Below are 17,391 nucleotides of genomic sequence, written 5' to 3' on the forward strand. Positions count from 1 at the left end.
CACTGTAAAGAGAACTCCCGGCACCTAAACAACACTTTCAGGTAGGCAAATTTTTGAAAAGAAACATGTTCTTGGATCAAGTTGTAAAGCAAATGAAAACCCCAGTAACTATTCTGAACACAAACTAACTTATCTGGACTTCCAATAGATGGTCATCCATCTATATATGGCAGAATACCTGGGAGAGGACCCCCAACAGGCATTCAGAACTGCAGCTATATTTCTATCTACTATCTCAACAAAAACCCGGTTGTAGAAGTTAGTAATGGCGGTCTTGTTTTCTTCAATTCCTACTATGTCTTGAATCGTTCTTCCTTATTTATACAACAATTGCTTGTATTACTTCCTTATGTATTGATTGGAATAGCCGGCATGTGATGGTGAAACTTAAGTAAGAAATGAGGAGCAACAATTTTTGGAGTCGAGACCCACTTGTTTTGTATATCCTGCAGCTGTTGGCTGTATTTCATGTACAACTTCGCCAAAAAATCTGTTTTTCTTGCCTATGATAGTTGTAATACCAATGTTGTTTGTTTAATGATTGACATTGACCCACTTATCTGTAATTGCTAATGTAGCATGCTTAACTTTGCTTTTACTGATTAGCTTGGGTTCCATTATATATCTCCAAGACAATGTGCCAGAAAAAATAGTAAGCAGCATCTAACCTAGTTGCTGGTTGGTGTTCATGGCTGTGTGATATGAGGTTCACAGTGACTCGGAAAATTCATTGCTATTAGATACAAATATTGCTGACTTCCACAAGATTGGCTCTTGAGGTCATGTTGAATATTTCTTCTTTAGAACTCCTGGTTCTTGGACATGATTTACCAATAGTCAATTCTAAAGCTAGACTATTCTGCCCTTGAAAAGACTAAAATTCAAACCAGCAGGGTTATTTGTAAGAGATTCCACACCCTAATTCTAACAATAATTTTCTCACTCCAGCTTTCGAAAGTTGTTTAGCCATCAGCTTGATAGCAAACACTTTCCACACTGTTTGGCCTGGCCAACCCCTACGCAAGTAAGGAGCTTTTGTCCACTGAAAAGTTCATTCCTCATATTAATTGGTCCAATAACCTAACATGATAGTGAAGCAATACTCTAGAATTCCTCTTCATAACTAATTAATTACAAATGAGAGGGGATGAATAAAAAATATTAGCAATTTGCCCGGTCGGTTACATCTAACGGCAGATGCATTTACTCTTTATGTATGGCCACAAGACACCACCGAATAGCGGCCTTCTGATATTACCAAAAAAACAATTGTGATCTTCTAATAATGGATGCATTGTTTTGAAAGGTCTTTTATTTGGTGTTGAAATAACTGTCATAACCACAACAGTTTCCAGGGAAGTAAACCACCCAAAGCTTTCAGCAATGCATACTCGAAATCAATTATAATCTTAAGAATGCTTTAAAGAAGTTTTAATACACAGTAATTTCTGTTGGCAGAAACAAACATATTTTATGACTTTATTGTGCTGGAAAATGATGCTCTTTACAACGAATATCATCTATTACTTACAATATTTTAGATATTCTCAACCCAGAACTATCAAGCAACTTTATGTGCCCGACTATGAGAAACCAATGAATCATCTCTTTTTGATCCGTCCAGTTTCCGTGCCCATGCTGGTGCTTGATCAGGTCCATAACGATAGTCATAAAAGAGCTCTTCACCGGCTTCAATGTGTTCTTTCGCAAAAATTCCAACACGATGATCACCAGCTACCAGCATTATCTGAAATAGAGGTTATTGTTGCCATGTTACCACGATGAAGCAGATTCTTCTTTTCAATATATATATATGTATATATATATAGATATCATTGAAGCAAACATACCTTAGCATAACAGTTCGGGTTCGACGAATGATTTGCAAATTTCAACTTGTCGCCCTTGCGATATGCATCCAGTACATACTGCATACAACCAAGGCATTGAGGCAACATGTGTTAATATACCAGAAGTATGGCAATCTCCCAATGGACCAGAGCCAGAAATCAGACATGCTTCTCGCGAAGTCATGTCTTTGAGAAAGGTTTGAGAAAACAATTAGTAAGGTAGCAGAAGGTAGATGGGCAGGCTGGTGGAAACAAAAACACTAAGCTATTACCTGATCATTCAAGTCAAAAAGGAAGGATGAGTTGGCACGATCATAGATCTTTCCACGCTTATCTGCCTCTTTATGGGATATCAATTCGCCAGTATATTCTCCAAGATAATCATTTTTATTCACGGGGTTCTAATCTCATGTCAAGAAGAAGTATTAAATATGATGTCAGATACACTGCATGGAGCAAATAGAATATTTTAGCTTGCTTACCTTTATAAAGGCTCCCCATCCAGCAACATCAGACCTTCCCAACAGTATCTGGATAGATGAAAGAAGAGTGATAAGAGTACATCATATCACTAATAATTACTAAGAGACATGTTAACATTTTAACTAGTGCACTCACTCTCTGCTGTTGCTTTAGGAGGAGTTTCATGTTGCCACACTGATATCCATCGCCCCGGGTTGCTGGTTCACCAAGAGAGCCATCTCCGCAACTTCATAGAGGAAAATTTCTTTTCAAGCTTCATCAAATATGTCATAGATTTTACATCTAATATGGAGTTATCTAGGTTTTAGGGAAAATTTTCACATGTAATCTTTCAGCCAACACTTTGGTCTTCCCAGGAGTGGGGTGACCACCAGCTTAAACAAACTTTCAATCCATATATTGTTGATAGAATTCCATAAACCATACATAAGAAATAACTCTGCAGCCTTCAGCATGAAACAAACATTTGACCAACAAAGGTGTAAAAAAGCCGAGGTCAAGTGAGCCAGGCCTAGTTCAAGCTTGGCTTGTATTATGAGTCAGGCTCAAGCTAGCTTATTTGATTTTCAGCCAAACTTTACCTAATCATCAAAAAACTCGTTTAAGGAATTCAGTGAAAGATTTAGGCTTTTCAAAGCTTTCTTTTATATACTTTGAGTTCATTATTCTGATTATATGTTCAAATATATTTTATATAAATTATGTTAATTATAATAGATAAATATAGAACTTTATTAAAATTAATAATTAAAATAATGAATATTAAACTACTTATATATTTATATTTGGAGCCTAATTACATTAGTTAACCTTGTCTGCAGTTCAGCCATTGCTAATTGTGGGAACCGACCCTGAACCGGACACAAGGTGTCTCAGAAAGTGGGTGCTCATTTGACAGCCCTAATGGACAATGACTCGAGTTATTTTTCCGTATCTTCTAAAACCAACAACAAATTAAACATCATGTCAGTGAATTAATTCACACAGTTAGTTCATCTGACATCACACTTTTCTTTTGTGGTCAACGTCTGACATCATACTCAGAAATTTGAGCCTCATCAGTGCACATAAGATGTTTCAGAATAAAATGAGACAGGTTTAAGGTATAAGAAATTGCTTAGTTATTTTGTATACATAATGAATATAGAAGCATTTAATATAATAATTCTAGATAATCATGATCAAATACCTAACCCAACAATTCCTGCATACATCTGGATCACATTCACGCCCTGCCGCAAAGCATGGACACTGCCGACTTCTGCACTGACTCTTGGCACAGTGGCATCCTCTAAAGCGGTTCTTGCAGCTCTTAGAACACCTAGAAAATTATAAAATGAAACCCTGAATAAATTGGAAGGTAAAAGTAAACTTTTTTAATGCTCCATAAAATTTTCATGTGAAGACAACAGGATATGCTCTTGCATCACTGGCCTGTTTGTCATTCTTGACATTGTCAAAAATATAGAAATAAACACCTTTTTTCAAGTAATTTCTTTGTCCAGAAAGATCACACCCTATCATTGTTGAAGAATAAAGATAACAAGCCTTGTTTTGAAAAGGGCATGGTTTCCTTGCATAAAAGCAACGGTTATTCCAGGGATGTACAGCTGATACCAGGTTTAATTGGATATTAGCTAATCTTTGTTTTGGATAAATGCTATTATTCCAAGTAATACTTGCAGCTTTGATGTGCTGTTTAAATGCTATCCAAGGATAACAAAGAGAACAAAAATTCTACGATAAAGTGAAAAAATTGCTCTTCTATTTTTTTAATTGGATCTTTGATAATAAATAATAATTTTAAGTTATTTGAATGCTATATATATATATATGTTTTTGTATTACTATAAAATTGTATATCATATTATCAATATAATGAACAATATAACATGTTATAGCATACAATATATTATATATTATAGTGATACAATATAATATAATATAATGTTATTTATACTATTATACTATAATAGTATAAATAATACTATTATCAAGTATATTAAACAACAATAGTATTGTTGAATATAGTATATATCTAAAATTATGAGTAAGGAATATTTTAACAAAAACTCGAAGGGGTTCTAAATCTAGTATAAAAAAACCTGCCTCCACTTAGTAATAGAGATTATAGCCATAACCCTTGGCTTGACTAGATTATAGAGGATAGAATCCCACGAGGTCTAAGTGGCTGTTTGCCACTAATCCTTGGTTTTACCACAGATAAAAGGACTTCATCCCTGGTTTCCAAACTAGTCTAAGAAAGTAACTCGCAATGGTTGAAAGGAGATATAGTTTGAGCACACAAAATCACTGTCATAAAACTTATCATGAATAGGTGCACTGCGTACCCACAATACTTTTCACAGCAAGTTCCATTATCCATACAAGGGCACTGTTTTCCACACATCTGCTGGCAACTGCAGGGTGTATATTGCTTACAAGCCAGTTGCCCATCTCCTATTCTTTTGCGAATGGATGGATGGCCAGCACTTTTCCAGGTATATTTTAACTTTCTTGCTCTGCCCCTTTTACGCCATATTCGTGTTCTTGTGGGCACATCTTGCTCCTACAATGTAAAATCAAGTAATGTTTCAGAAATTCCTTTCCAGCTGAGAGATGTGAATTGTAAAAATGTATCCATATATCAAAGCTTCAATGTATATAAACTAAAAAACATTTAACAATTTGTATCATAAAATATCATCAAATGCCTAGTAGAAACGAGAGATACAAGAAATAATTCCCAAAACCATTAATAGGATGAAGGGCAGATTGTAGGACAGTGGAAAATTAGGTGATTCATTGTTGGTTGGTAGATATAGTAAATCTTGAGAAAAAAAAGTGTATTAAACATAAGGTAGTTCAAGACCAAAAGAGCAAGAAGATCTTTCATACAACTAGGAAATATTATCACAAATAAATTTTTATTGTAAAGTTGATTCATAGATCTCGAAGACCAAGACAACTCCATATGCAGACTATCGTTGCAATAGTTCTTAAAAAGCCAAAACTTGAACTTTGATCCAATGAGAAGAAACAAAATAAGCCATCACAAAATACTGTGATGGCTGGCTGGACTTTCCCTAACACATTGGTTCGTATTTAGTCAATGCATCTTAGAGGAAGATTCAAGAACTGATACAATCACTTCCTGACATCATATTCTCATGTTTCTGGACAGCTATTATATGAATTTTGAAACCTTTCCTGGCTTACTTCGCATGGCAATGATCAAACAAAAGAAAAACAAACCAGATATTTAGTCCATCCTTCTTACAGCAGTGGCATCATAAGAGAGATAATGAGACAAATTGAATGAGGATATGGCAGTATTTTTGAAGATTCTATTTTTCTTATAAGCTGATGCATGTAAAGAACCATCATATTGTGCTCTCTTTTACATAGAAATGAATATAAGAAAATATATTGACTCAACCCCAGTTTGCAGCGTAGTTTTCTTACTCTTATTTCTGTTCTGTTGATGTATCCTTTTTGTTTATCATGCAGTGTATCATTTTAAAGTACAATGAACTTCGATGATATCAAAGAAGTTTTCTAGTGGGGGATTTCTAACCTTCTAACTTGACAGAGTTGCACACAGTTACATGATTCTGTTTCTTGAGTGAAAAGGAAAAATAAATCACCACTACTATGTAAAATTTCATTAACTATAAATCAAGGAACTCTCAAGAAGTCTATACTCTGAAACAAGGTTTGAAGTACCGTGGTATGGAAACATACCAATCAGATACCTTTATGGTACGTACAATGGTACATCGCCATATTTATTCATGGTTTGTCACTACTGAACAGAACAATATATAGTATATACTGGTGAATACCATAGTACGAGATGGTATCAGTCATGGTACAGTACCAATCGGTGGTATGAGACAGTATCTGTCATGGTACAGTGTGGTATGGGACACCGACTATCTATCACGGTGCAATAGGGTTTTCAAATCTTGGTTTGAAATAATAGATTAAGTAAATTATTTTCTATTTTCACCAGAAAAAAAAGGCACTTGATAATTGTAATCCTGCAACTACCCAGAAGGAAAAAAAAGCTTATTCTGGACACACCATATAATCCTGATCAGCCTTTCCACTCTCTTCCAAACATGAATCTGTCAACACAGGCCGGCTTGGTATTGCAGCTCCATCATTGAACATATAATTTGATACCTCCAAGCATGTTTTCATGCCACAAAGTAGGTTTCTTGCTATGAGACAACTGCAGAGATTGAGCAAGGAAGTTGGTACATGTAAGAAACATGAATTATGTTGTTGAAGAAGTCTGACTGTAACAGCCAAAATAGCTTCAATTTAAGTCTTGCGTTAAAAAAAATAAACGAGAGGTTCTCATATCACAAACATAGGGCATTGGATCAGTGATAATCCACAACAAAACACTGAAACAATTTGTGCCCGAAGTTATATCAACTATATGCAAAAAGCATGTTGCATAAAAGTTTGGTTTTAAACATATACTAGATGCCACAAGGAGTAACATATTTTTGCAACCTCAGAACCCTCAAATTAAAAGGCCAGCATCAAGTATGTTACATTTAGCTTCAGCTGGACTGCAATGTTTCCACATGAGCTACAACTGCAATCATATAATTACTTCAATGCATTCACCATCTATCTGGGAAAAGTGTTGCCAGTATGAGTATTAAAATATCAGCAACACTTGTCAATATACCAGCCCATAAACTACTAATGACAGTTGATACCCTTTGCAGAGAAGAAATATGTCTTATACAATATTGTGAAAAAGAGGTTCTTTCAAGAAATTATGCAGCACTGTACCAAAAAAAAAAAAAAGTAATTATGCATACATGATGGATAGAAAGCTTCAATAATTCACAATGCTATAATGGAAGGGTATGTTTTGGTATCTAATTCACCTTAACAGGAATTCCTCATAAAGGAGACCTATTATTATTCTTTTAACATAATCTTTTGTCCAGTAAAAAGGAATAGCAATAAGGAATTCAACAACATTATACCTGTTTTTCCCAAATATCTCTATTCCTTTTAAGTAAAGATCCTTCTCTATGGTATTCCAACCATGGGCAGTCAGTTCTTGGCTAGAACTGAATGAGTTCTTCAATAAAGAAACTTTATTAGTATTGTTTGTTACATCTTCCAAAGTATTGCTGCCATTACCGACACAAGTATCTGTTCTCGAAGAATTTTCAGTGGATTCATCTATAGCTTTCTTCTGAAGTTGATCTGCAGCGGATGCTTCAGAATCTGGACATTTAGTATCCTCTACGGAAATGGGATGTGAATCCAGTGGATTGTCATTAGCCTGAGAAACATCCGAAGTAGTTAGTTTTTTCTGTTTTTTATCAGCAGAAGCCAGACATTTTTCAGCAGCACTCTCAGTTTCTTCCTGTGACATGTTATCATGCTTCAAGACCTTGCGCTTGCCTAGGTTTTTCATGGAGACTTCTGAAGTGGCTACATCTAAGTCATAAGTGGCTCCAGGATTCAGCATTCTACTTGTCCAAGCAGTTTCTGAAGAAACAATGACAGGCCTATCTACATCATTGCACACTTGCTCAACAACAGTTGTGTTTGTATTGTCATCATCAGGATTTGAATCTTCAGATTCCGAAGGCAGTGAAGCACCAACTTTCTCTGTCAAAGCTTTAGATTCCATTTCATGAACAGCACTCATATTAGAGTCTTCGTTACAAGGATCTCGAACATCTCTTCTCTGAGAAAACATTGAAAAGCAAGTTAGATATGACTGATTGTTTCAAAAGCATAGCTATAAGCCCGTGTTACAAGTAATATCATCAAATGAAACAATACTTTTGGCAGGTCGAAATCACTTGACTACAGTTTGTATTATGTAATAATTTCTCCTTTGAAGGGAAATCAAAATAGGACGTTCCAGCTCCACCACACTAACTAGGTGATTAGGTCATCATGGAATAAAGGATCAACCATACATATATATATAACAAGTAAAATCACGTGAAAAAGGTTAAATGTAAGCTAAGAAGCAAGCAAAAGGCAAATTAGCTGGCAGGAAAAGACCGATTCAACTTTGATGGACCAAATATGGCGTTGCAATTTCATATCATGTGATTCAGCCTTGTATTACCACCAGCATCAACTCTGAATGTAAGTACAAGATAACTTCATAATATGAATGTAACTGAAATTAAACAAGACCATAAATACCAAGGCATTTTCTTTCTCCAAAAGCCCTTAATAAAAAATACGCTTGCTCCCCAATACAGATATTTTGTGACAACAGTATCTTTTTTGATACTTGTCAAAACAAACCACCAATGATATCTTTTCTGACAATAATTATTGAAGAACATAAATTGTAAATAAGAAGGCCGTGATTACAGAGATGACACAGGATTTAGCAAAAATGAAGACTTGGTTTTCAAACTAATAAGACATATTGCATCTAATACTGCTATGGATTTAAGAAACGTTAAATGCAATTTGATCCGGGAGGTACACGACATCAGTTTCATCAAAACTCTTTCACGATGCTTACAACTTATAAGATTGTCTGTTCTAAAGCCTTTGTTGCTGTTCTATTATCTGAGTCGGTTATTTACTTTATTCATTTAGTAATGAGACAAATCATCTTACTCAAAATTCTTGTATCTAGCTTTATCCCTCCTAGTTTTACTAGACAGACCCAAGCATTTTTGGCACATCTGCAACCTCTTTGTTGCTCAGCATGCCTCCTTGGGGATAAAAGAGATGCAGAAAAAAAGCTAAACATTAGAAGATGGAGGCACTACTCAATGAAGAAGAACAATAGCAGTATGTAGACATCAAAAATCTATCCTGAGATGGTCATAGTCAGTTCAATAGATGCAGGCACACCATAGCATTCTCTATAGCTATGCATTATTGTTGATATGAACACCATTTTTTCTTCTTAAAATAAGAAAAATTGCCTTCAGTAAAATACTTCATTACTACCATTAAATGCCTTAATCCTCAAGTATTTCCAAGAATATTTTTGAAGGAAAATTTCCAACCTAACCAACAAAATTCAAAACAATGTAGTGTATGTAGCATGTGGAGATCTATTGCATACATACATATTTTTTATTGTAGTTAGCATAAGTATGGGTCATACCTTAAGGTAGCACTGATCACCACATGGTTTTCTATTTTCTTCAAGTTCGAACCCATTGGAAAGCTTTTCACTCTGTCAAGGAAAAAAGTCCTATTAAACTAGCAAACATTCCTGCAATACCTTGTGAATTAACACTCTACAAGAGCATTATGACTCACGGGGATGATTAAATTCTGAGAACAGCCATGAAGGCGGCAATCAAAAATCTGCAAACAACATTCACTAATTACAGAGCCTCACATGTGTAAAATAAGCAGAAAAGTGGTGGAGTGGAAACTACCAAACAACGGCGGCAGAACAAATTATCAAAAGAATCTAAAGCAGCATTAAGAGTCTTATTGAGGAACAGCCTCTCCTCAGGCTCTGTTTTGTCAGAAACTTCAGAATTTTTTTCATGCTTTTCATGTTTCTCCACGAGTGTTTCATATCTTTCCTGCGAACATGAAATAAACTTATATATAAAATGGATTATGGAAACATCTTAAAATATAATAGTTGAGCATTGTCAGAATAACATGACCATGTTTCTATACATTTCAAATAAACTAATAGAACAATCTTAATTTTCCATAAGATGTATATTCAACATTGCTGAGCTTGTATTTAAGTGTATAATCATAATTTTCATATTATGTCTGCTGAAAGAATACCTCAATTTCAGAATGGGTTGCATCAATGAACAGAACAAGAATATTCAGAACATCCTGATGGAGCCCATGCTCTTGAATGGCCTTCCTGCCATAAAAGTAAAATGTAAATTTTTATTGTTTTAATGAGAAAGATAACAAAAAAAGCATGAAATCCCTATTCATGTTTACATGAATACTAGTTTTAGGCAACTGACACTGAATGTCCACAATAATGAGAAGAAAACCAACAATCTAACAATTTCTTGAGGATGGACAGAGTTTTTGCCTGCAGACCTTGAGTAGTGAGAACTTGAAAAAAAGAAATCTTAACCAATGAATGAGAAAATCAAAACTTCAGAATTCCAGGTGGTACTAGAATCTATCCAACATGGTGAAACTCCATATTTTTGTAGATTGTATCCAACACGTATTGGATATCACAATGACTGAAATAGATTATGATGCTCCCTCAACTTTTGATACTCGAACTGGTGCTCTGAGGAATAAGGGTGGGTGCTCCATCATTTGAATTTGCCACAAATTTATAACAATGACTAGAAAAAAAAGCGAGGGGCTCAAATTTATGTGGATGAGTTGAGAAAAGGAGGATACTGAATTATAAATAGCTGGAAGCCTGAACAGGCTTAGGCTGATCAAAGATTTGAGAATGGCCAAGAGTGAAAAAAATATGAACTCAACTACTATGGTGATTGCTATGGTTTCATAATTATCAAGAACTATTTATAAGCCTGAACTGCATCTTCCATATTAGGAAGCTAAAGACCAAGGCCAGAATCAACTAACTTGCAGCTGACATGAACAAATGGCAAACTATTCTTTACAAAGCCAACCCTGTGTATCTAGAATTCATATGGTTAAACTCATTGTTATATAAGTATAACATCAATCCATACAATTATATTTTGCAAATTCTAATATTTTAGTACCTTTTACATTTCTTCTTGGCTGCTTGGCCTGCAGTAGGTATCTGGTTCACTGCTTTAGGTTTTAGTACTATGGCTTTCAACCTAAATGGAGCTGGACCTCCCTACTCACTGGCTTGACTGCATTGACTTACTGGATTGCCCCTTTTTTTTACAGAAAGCTTTTCTTATAAATCAGTTGGTGCAGTGACTAGCAAGAGTTATATGCACTGTAAAACATTCATTCATGGTAAAGACAGGAATCTAAGCTCTAGTATTTCGGGTAAAAGAAATCACATAAAAAATATCACCGTTATTGCAAAGCATTGATAAAAATTGGATGATATCTTACATAATTTTTCATGCAAAACAACAAGTTGCACTTACATGGTTAAGTATCATACAAAGACCATGCTGGAAATGTAGCAAAATGAGAGATGTAACTGGCAAAGCATGAGTTCCCCTTTTTTCCCAAAAGAGGTGAGCCAGTCTGACCTAATCTTTCTCATCCCTTACATAGTCACAATTACATGCCACATTTTACGGATTAATTACCAAGAGAATGGAATGGCATATGCATGTGACCTAACATTACTTACCACAAGATCTGATCTTCCCCTTCGGAGAATTCATGCTTCTCCTCCTCTAAATCTGCAATCTCTTCATCACTGTCACTACATATTAATGCTTCATTGCCATATGGATCATAGTAAATCCTTCTCCTCCCAACAACTGATTGATCCTCAGCCATTCTCTGGTTTCTGCGATGTGTAAAGTGAATTTTAGTAAAGAAAAACAGGAAATTGTAATTTACAAGCTATGATGCTCCAGTACTTTTAATGTGAATGCTGTTCTTAGAAATAGTGAAGATTGCATTCTACTAAATAATAGAATGGTGGATAATAGCAACTATATACAGTAGAAAGCTAAACATTGCATAGGTCTAGAACAGAAAAGAAACATCACACAGACAAAAACATGATCCATAACCCTACTCAACTCCATGACATCAAAACATTCAGCAGCAATTGTTATCCAGATACCGTGAGAAAGTTGATATCACACAACAAACCTTCAAAGGTACAGTAAGCAATCACTACAAACACATCAAGAAACGTCCCTTCAGTCACGCATCTCATTGTTTGAGTTCATACGCTAGCATGCAAAATTATTAAAACTTTCAATAACAAGAAACTTAAAGCACCGCAATTTGATCAGTAAAGTCTAAAAATTATGAAAATATAAAATTTCATGCCATTGGAATTTAATTAATACACTAACACTTTCTGGAAAAAGAAAGGCAAATCTAAAGTTTAGCTATTACTTGTCCAAGAATATCCACGCAGTGTATGGCGGAATCTTGTTGACGAAGGGAAGCTTGACAAGGCGAACCGCGGCCTTACTGCTGCCGTTGCTTCCGAACAACACTGTCCCCGATGACAAATTCTCTTCCTGGATGTGGAGATACTCCTTCTCCACCACCCCATTCGACACGTCCGATCCAGTCAACCTACAAAGAGGGTTTCCCATTCTCGCCGACAGCTTGTCCTCCGGCACAGGCGGTGCTGATGAGCTCCTCGTTGCCGCTTCCGCCGCTGCGGCCAAATCAAAGAGACGCAAAGTGTGGCCCTTTAGATTCTCCATATTCTCCCGGAGCTTCGCCTATTGGAACCAAATTCGGCACCCCAGTTCGATTAGTTTTCGGAATTTGCGGAAAACATAAGGGATTGGAGAGACTTACTCCGATGGAGACCAATCTGGCCTCCTGGATTTGCTTCTTGAGCTGAGACAGCTTCGATGAAAGGCTTGAAATCCCCTGCCTCCCCTGCTCTCCATCCGACCTCTGCGATCAAGAAAAAGAGGATAAAAAGACGAAGTTTGATCATATTTTTTTTTCGAACATAGATAATTCTTGCGACTGGGAATTGAGAAAACGTGTAAACAACGCACCTTCGATCGGCCGGAAGAGGAATCGGCGGCTCTCGAGGAAGAAACCATGGCAGCGGGAAGGAAGCCGCCGTTGAGAGCGAGCGATTTCGGAGTCCCTTCTTCAGAGCTTTGGAAGACTTCGAAGGCGATCCCTTTGGGTTTTGCGAAATTTAGATCAACCCAAAAGAGATGCTCCTAAAAGAACTCGTCAACGTGGCGTGATTAGCGTCGAGGGTCTTTCTTGTTGTTTTACTTGGTCTCTCTCTAAATATCTCTAGCGTTTTATTCCTCTTTTTTTTTTTTTTTTTGCAATTTTTGAGTTTCCGCGGTGTGTTTACGCTAACCTTACCTCCTCCGCTTGAGACTGCTTTGTCGCATGGTGCAGCAAGGCAAAAAGAGTGATCCAAACTCCCTCTCTCCCCCTCTCCAAGTTAATACGGAAGGTTCCTATATTTTGATATAGGAACTCCCAACGATGTAGTGTAACTTCTAGTCTATTTTGTGCTGTTCAAATTCTTTAAAAATCCTATGGAAACATAGGCTCCCAAAATTCTCCAAAGTTTTAAAACTGTAATGTTTTAAGAAAGTTTTTGCTTATCTTGAAATATGAATCGTATTTTATTTGTAATTCGCAATCCTTTTAAAAGTCTACATGTATGGATGATTTTGTCTAGTAGGATGGATCTTCCCTTTTTTATTCTAATTCAAAATTCTCTCTTCATTTATCTTTTTCTCAAATCTCCTGAATTTTGCTAGATTACAAAATTTTACCTTGGGCAAATAAATCCTGCAAATCCAGACGTTGTGACTGTCACCCTAATTTTATGACTAGATGCAATATGCAATATAGAAGAAATTCCAGATGATATGAAAAAAAACCATGTATGGAGATCATGGATGACATGATCATCGACAAATGCTGATTAGGAAAGTAGAATAACTCCTGACTTAGAGATTGTTAAATTTAGTTTTAAACGTAAGAAATTTATAGCTCCAGTTGAAATTAATGTCAAGTATTCCCAGAGAGCTTTTATAATTATCATTTCATATAGCCTTTTTAAGAAATCATAGTGCCTAGATTAGTCCAATATTCGGTCTAATCATCGTCGTATAGCTTGGCTTTGACTTATGGTTGTCGTACTTGCTTGAGTTTGAGTTCACTGCTTGGCATCTCAGGAAACTCAATATCAATCCATGCTGAGATTAAAAACGCATGGGGTGCTAAAGCAGGTGTTCTTTAAAGATAGTGATTGGGGTGATTATTGATGAGAAAACTTAGCCTTTACTCCGAGATTGCATCGCTTTATGTCAATATCATGCAGTTGAGTGATGATGTAACTTGTCTGAAGAATTAAAGATAGTTTTTTTTTTTTTTTGTGAACCGGGAGATGATGGAGAAAACAAAATTGTCAAGAACCAAAAGCAAGCGGCCGAGTTAGAGATCGGGATGCTAAAACTATTGCTCAAAATATCAAATAAATGCATCCTGCTTGGAAAGTGAGAAGATGAGTGTTAGCATGTAGGAATCATGGTTGTTTACTTTCAGGAAAAATTAATGCTGTGGATCATACATAACTGCATATTTTGAAACTTCAGCATAAGGCTCCAAGAGCCACCAAGAGGAGGGAACATGACATGCTAGGACTCAAATACTTTAGCTTCCATTTATAGGTTTCATGGCATAAAAAGGACTACAAGAATTCTAAAGTAATAAAACTTGGCAACATTTCAGGACCAACACCTCATACTTGCTTTCAGCTCCTGTATGGCCTAATAAAACCTAGCGTTAATATCTGTTCCATGACACGCACATCAGATTGGCAACTAGAAAAATTCTTCCTGTCCTCCCTACTGAAACTTCCAAGCAGAGAGAAAAAGCAATGGGGTTCCCTTCCACCCCATGGTCAAGGCCTTCCCATTCTTGTCGAGCGTTAAGAAGTGGCCATTAGCAAACTGCTTACCTAGCAGGCTAGCTTGGTAATATGACCACTCATTCATCTCAGTCTCGACGAGGCCATAACGAGCAAAGAATGACCTCCACACGCTGATGCCTACATGCCTGACCACCCTCTCACTGCCCTCGGTCGCAATGATGCTTCGGATTCCCTGCGAAAGGAGGGATCCCTCTACAGCGATTCTAATTTTGTCATCCCTATCCATAAAACTAGCTAGGTAGTCAAAGAAGGCACTGCTATAAAACAAAGCTTCAGTGAAGCGGTTGATGAAAGATGGGGAATTCAGCTCGGCTTCAACATCCGCAACTGTCATTATGCATGGCTTAAGTTTACGGATTACTCTCATGACATTCTCAAGTATGTCAGGACTCGCAATCATGCTGCTCATAACCATTGCAGAGTAGACACCGATCGCTTCACCTTCCTCCAGTTCAAACATATCTTCACTGAGATCCTTAATATCTGAAACTATCACTGCTTTAAAACTTGAAGGCAAGCCTAAAGCTTCAGCAAAGCTTACCAGTCTGTTACCAGTTGCAGTGATTGCCTCCTCTGATAAACCTACTGCACTAATCTTCAGGCGGTCGATTGGACATGTTGATCTTGTGGACAGAGCTTGCAACAAAATAACCCACTGCAGCCCGTGCTTGATCGAGAGATCGATCAAATGGATTTTCCTTGCGGTGGCCACATTGTCCAAAATGGTCTGCATTGAAGTGAATTCCATGATTTGCCTGAGTAGCATCTTCTTATGGAGTGCCAGTTGCAACGGGTGGGCGGATAGCGTTGCTTTGATGGCCTCTTGTGCTGTCATTCCCCTATCCTTTGGAACCTTCCAAGAAAGCCCTCCAGTTTCTCTATCGATCCTTTCTTGTAATGCATCTGCGAAGTAGAAAACAACTCTCTGAACTGGATTGCCAGTGTCGGATGACAGCCTGCGACACTCCTGAAGTAAATTGCTAGCCCGATCATATTGCTGGTTGCTTACCTTCTCCGCCGCGGCCAGAAGAAGGCTTGCGAGGTCGACGTTCTTAATTTCCTCATTCGTGAGGCCTAAAAACGAGAAGCCAACACGATGCCGAGGATCACTTTCTTTATGGGTTGACATCTGAACAAAATGGGCAGCAGCAATTCTGATGACTTCCTCCGTCGATAACTCATCACCTCCTCCCGTCGGGTACGTGACCCCGTCAATTGGTTCATTCAGCTTTTCTCCACTCAGGCGACCGTGGCTAGATCTGTAGTTGTTCAGAAGCTCTAATGATGAGAAGGTCACCGGGGATGTCTTCTCCTTTGATCCAAGGAGCTCGCAGATTTCAGGCAGCAGTGGCTGCTCTATCTCTGTCTCCAGGGCCAAAGGCTTGTCCAGGGACTGCATTGCTGCAGAAATCGTATCGAGCTGCATGTCATCCATCGCTGCAAGATCTTGGAAGCATTGCTGCTCACCGGACACCAAGGGGGTTCCTTTCTCGGAGGGGCCATCATGGTGGTATAAGTTGTAACCTGACCAAAGGTCATCAATGCATTCTTCCTCAAATCCCTGAAGAGGGCTGTAGCCTTGCTGTGCACCATCATAATCGAAGCACTGAGCAGAGAAGGGAGAGCCCAACATCTCGGAAGCAAAGCTTTGTTTAGTGCTATGCTTCTTCACAAGATTTGGCAATTCCAGATTTATTTGGGCTCTGATAAAAGCTTTATGAGCTGAACGATCCGAAGGCTCGGACATTTGGTGGTGCAAATCAACGAGTGAACGGAATCCAACAAGGGGAAATGACAGGAAAGCTGAAGTAATCCATGACAACATCGTTAATATGAGACAGTCCGACTGATAACTTTCATGATTGTACGCATCATTCAAGCCATGGTATAATGCCAATTGTTCTCGCGTTTTCCAATGGCTTTCCCCAGCTAAGAACAACTAACATAATACGACTCATTGATCAATGGCGGCATCAATTTGTATATTTTTATAATTATTTCATCTATTTGGCTCCAGATACAAGCAGTTGGTGGGTAGCTAGCTATGTGGCAACCAATCATAGAATGAGAGGACCAAAATGTTATTAAACCCAATACCAGGGGAAGCAGAAAGTGTGAATACATTGATTGGGCGGTGTAACCAATCATGGCCTGCACGATGACTTACAACGAGTTGGTTGCACAGGGCCCACATATCAAGAAACCTCAATAATAAAAGCTTTAAGATTAGAAATTTCATTATATTTAAATAAGAATGTAGTTTTTTTATGGTTTCATTACGACGAGGTATCAAAATGGCACAAGCTATTTGTCTGGCTCGAAAATTCTTCCGAGATAAAAGGTAGGAGCAAGAGACAAGCAAAGAATTGGTACCATCAAAGTCCAAATTCCAGACCAATTTCTCTTTAATTTGAAAAAGATTTCTATTCACCCAGTGTCATAGACAGTAGCAAGAAGTTGTCTCCAGAAGCCGACAAATAAGCAACTAAGGCTCCATTTAGGAGGGTTTTT

General features: G+C 37.3%; 2 protein-coding genes across 2 annotated transcripts; both read right to left on the minus strand.

The window, feature by feature from the left end:
- Window positions 1–1,445: 1,445 nt before the first annotated feature.
- Window positions 1,446–13,201, minus strand: SWN (SET domain-containing protein). The gene is made up of 17 exons (XM_008815153.5): window positions 12,968–13,201; window positions 12,759–12,860; window positions 12,342–12,679; window positions 11,617–11,778; window positions 10,116–10,200; window positions 9,746–9,898; window positions 9,624–9,671; window positions 9,466–9,537; window positions 7,349–8,064; window positions 6,420–6,570; window positions 4,685–4,902; window positions 3,523–3,654; window positions 2,469–2,559; window positions 2,333–2,380; window positions 2,123–2,251; window positions 1,851–1,928; window positions 1,446–1,747 (listed from the first exon to the last, which is right to left on the minus strand). The coding sequence occupies exons 1-17, from the start codon at window positions 13,013–13,015 to the stop codon at window positions 1,562–1,564; spliced, it is 2,757 nt and encodes a 918-aa protein (XP_008813375.1). The 5' UTR covers window positions 13,016–13,201; the 3' UTR covers window positions 1,446–1,561.
- A 1,384-nt stretch (window positions 13,202–14,585) lies between these two features.
- LOC103724041 (scarecrow-like protein 23) lies at window positions 14,586–17,326 on the minus strand. The gene has a single exon (XM_008815169.2). The coding sequence runs from the start codon at window positions 16,703–16,705 to the stop codon at window positions 14,795–14,797; it is 1,911 nt and encodes a 636-aa protein (XP_008813391.2). The 5' UTR covers window positions 16,706–17,326; the 3' UTR covers window positions 14,586–14,794.
- Between the last annotated feature and the right edge of the window lie 65 nt (window positions 17,327–17,391).

This window comes from Phoenix dactylifera, chromosome 17 (assembly GCF_051530095.1).
Source record: "Phoenix dactylifera cultivar Ajwa chromosome 17, Ajwa_hap1_PhDact_Kaust_v1.1, whole genome shotgun sequence".
NCBI lineage: Eukaryota > Viridiplantae > Streptophyta > Magnoliopsida > Arecales > Arecaceae > Phoenix > Phoenix dactylifera.

What these genes read in the sequence shown, in the direction of transcription:
- SWN (XM_008815153.5), bottom strand. Translation starts at nt 13,015, where the DNA reads ATGGTTTCTTCCTCGAGAGCCGCCGATTCCTCTTCCGGCCGATCGAAG. An exon ending in TTTTTGACTTGAATGATCAG is followed by an intron (nt 1,929 to 2,122) that starts GTAATAGCTTAG and finishes GGTTGTATGCAG; the next exon opens with TATGTACTGGATGCATATCG. An exon ending in ACCCGAACTGTTATGCTAAG is followed by an intron (nt 1,748 to 1,850) that starts GTATGTTTGCTT and finishes CCTCTATTTCAG; the next exon opens with ATAATGCTGGTAGCTGGTGA.
- LOC103724041 (XM_008815169.2), bottom strand. Translation starts at nt 16,705, where the DNA reads ATGTTGTCATGGATTACTTCAGCTTTCCTGTCATTTCCCCTTGTTGGA.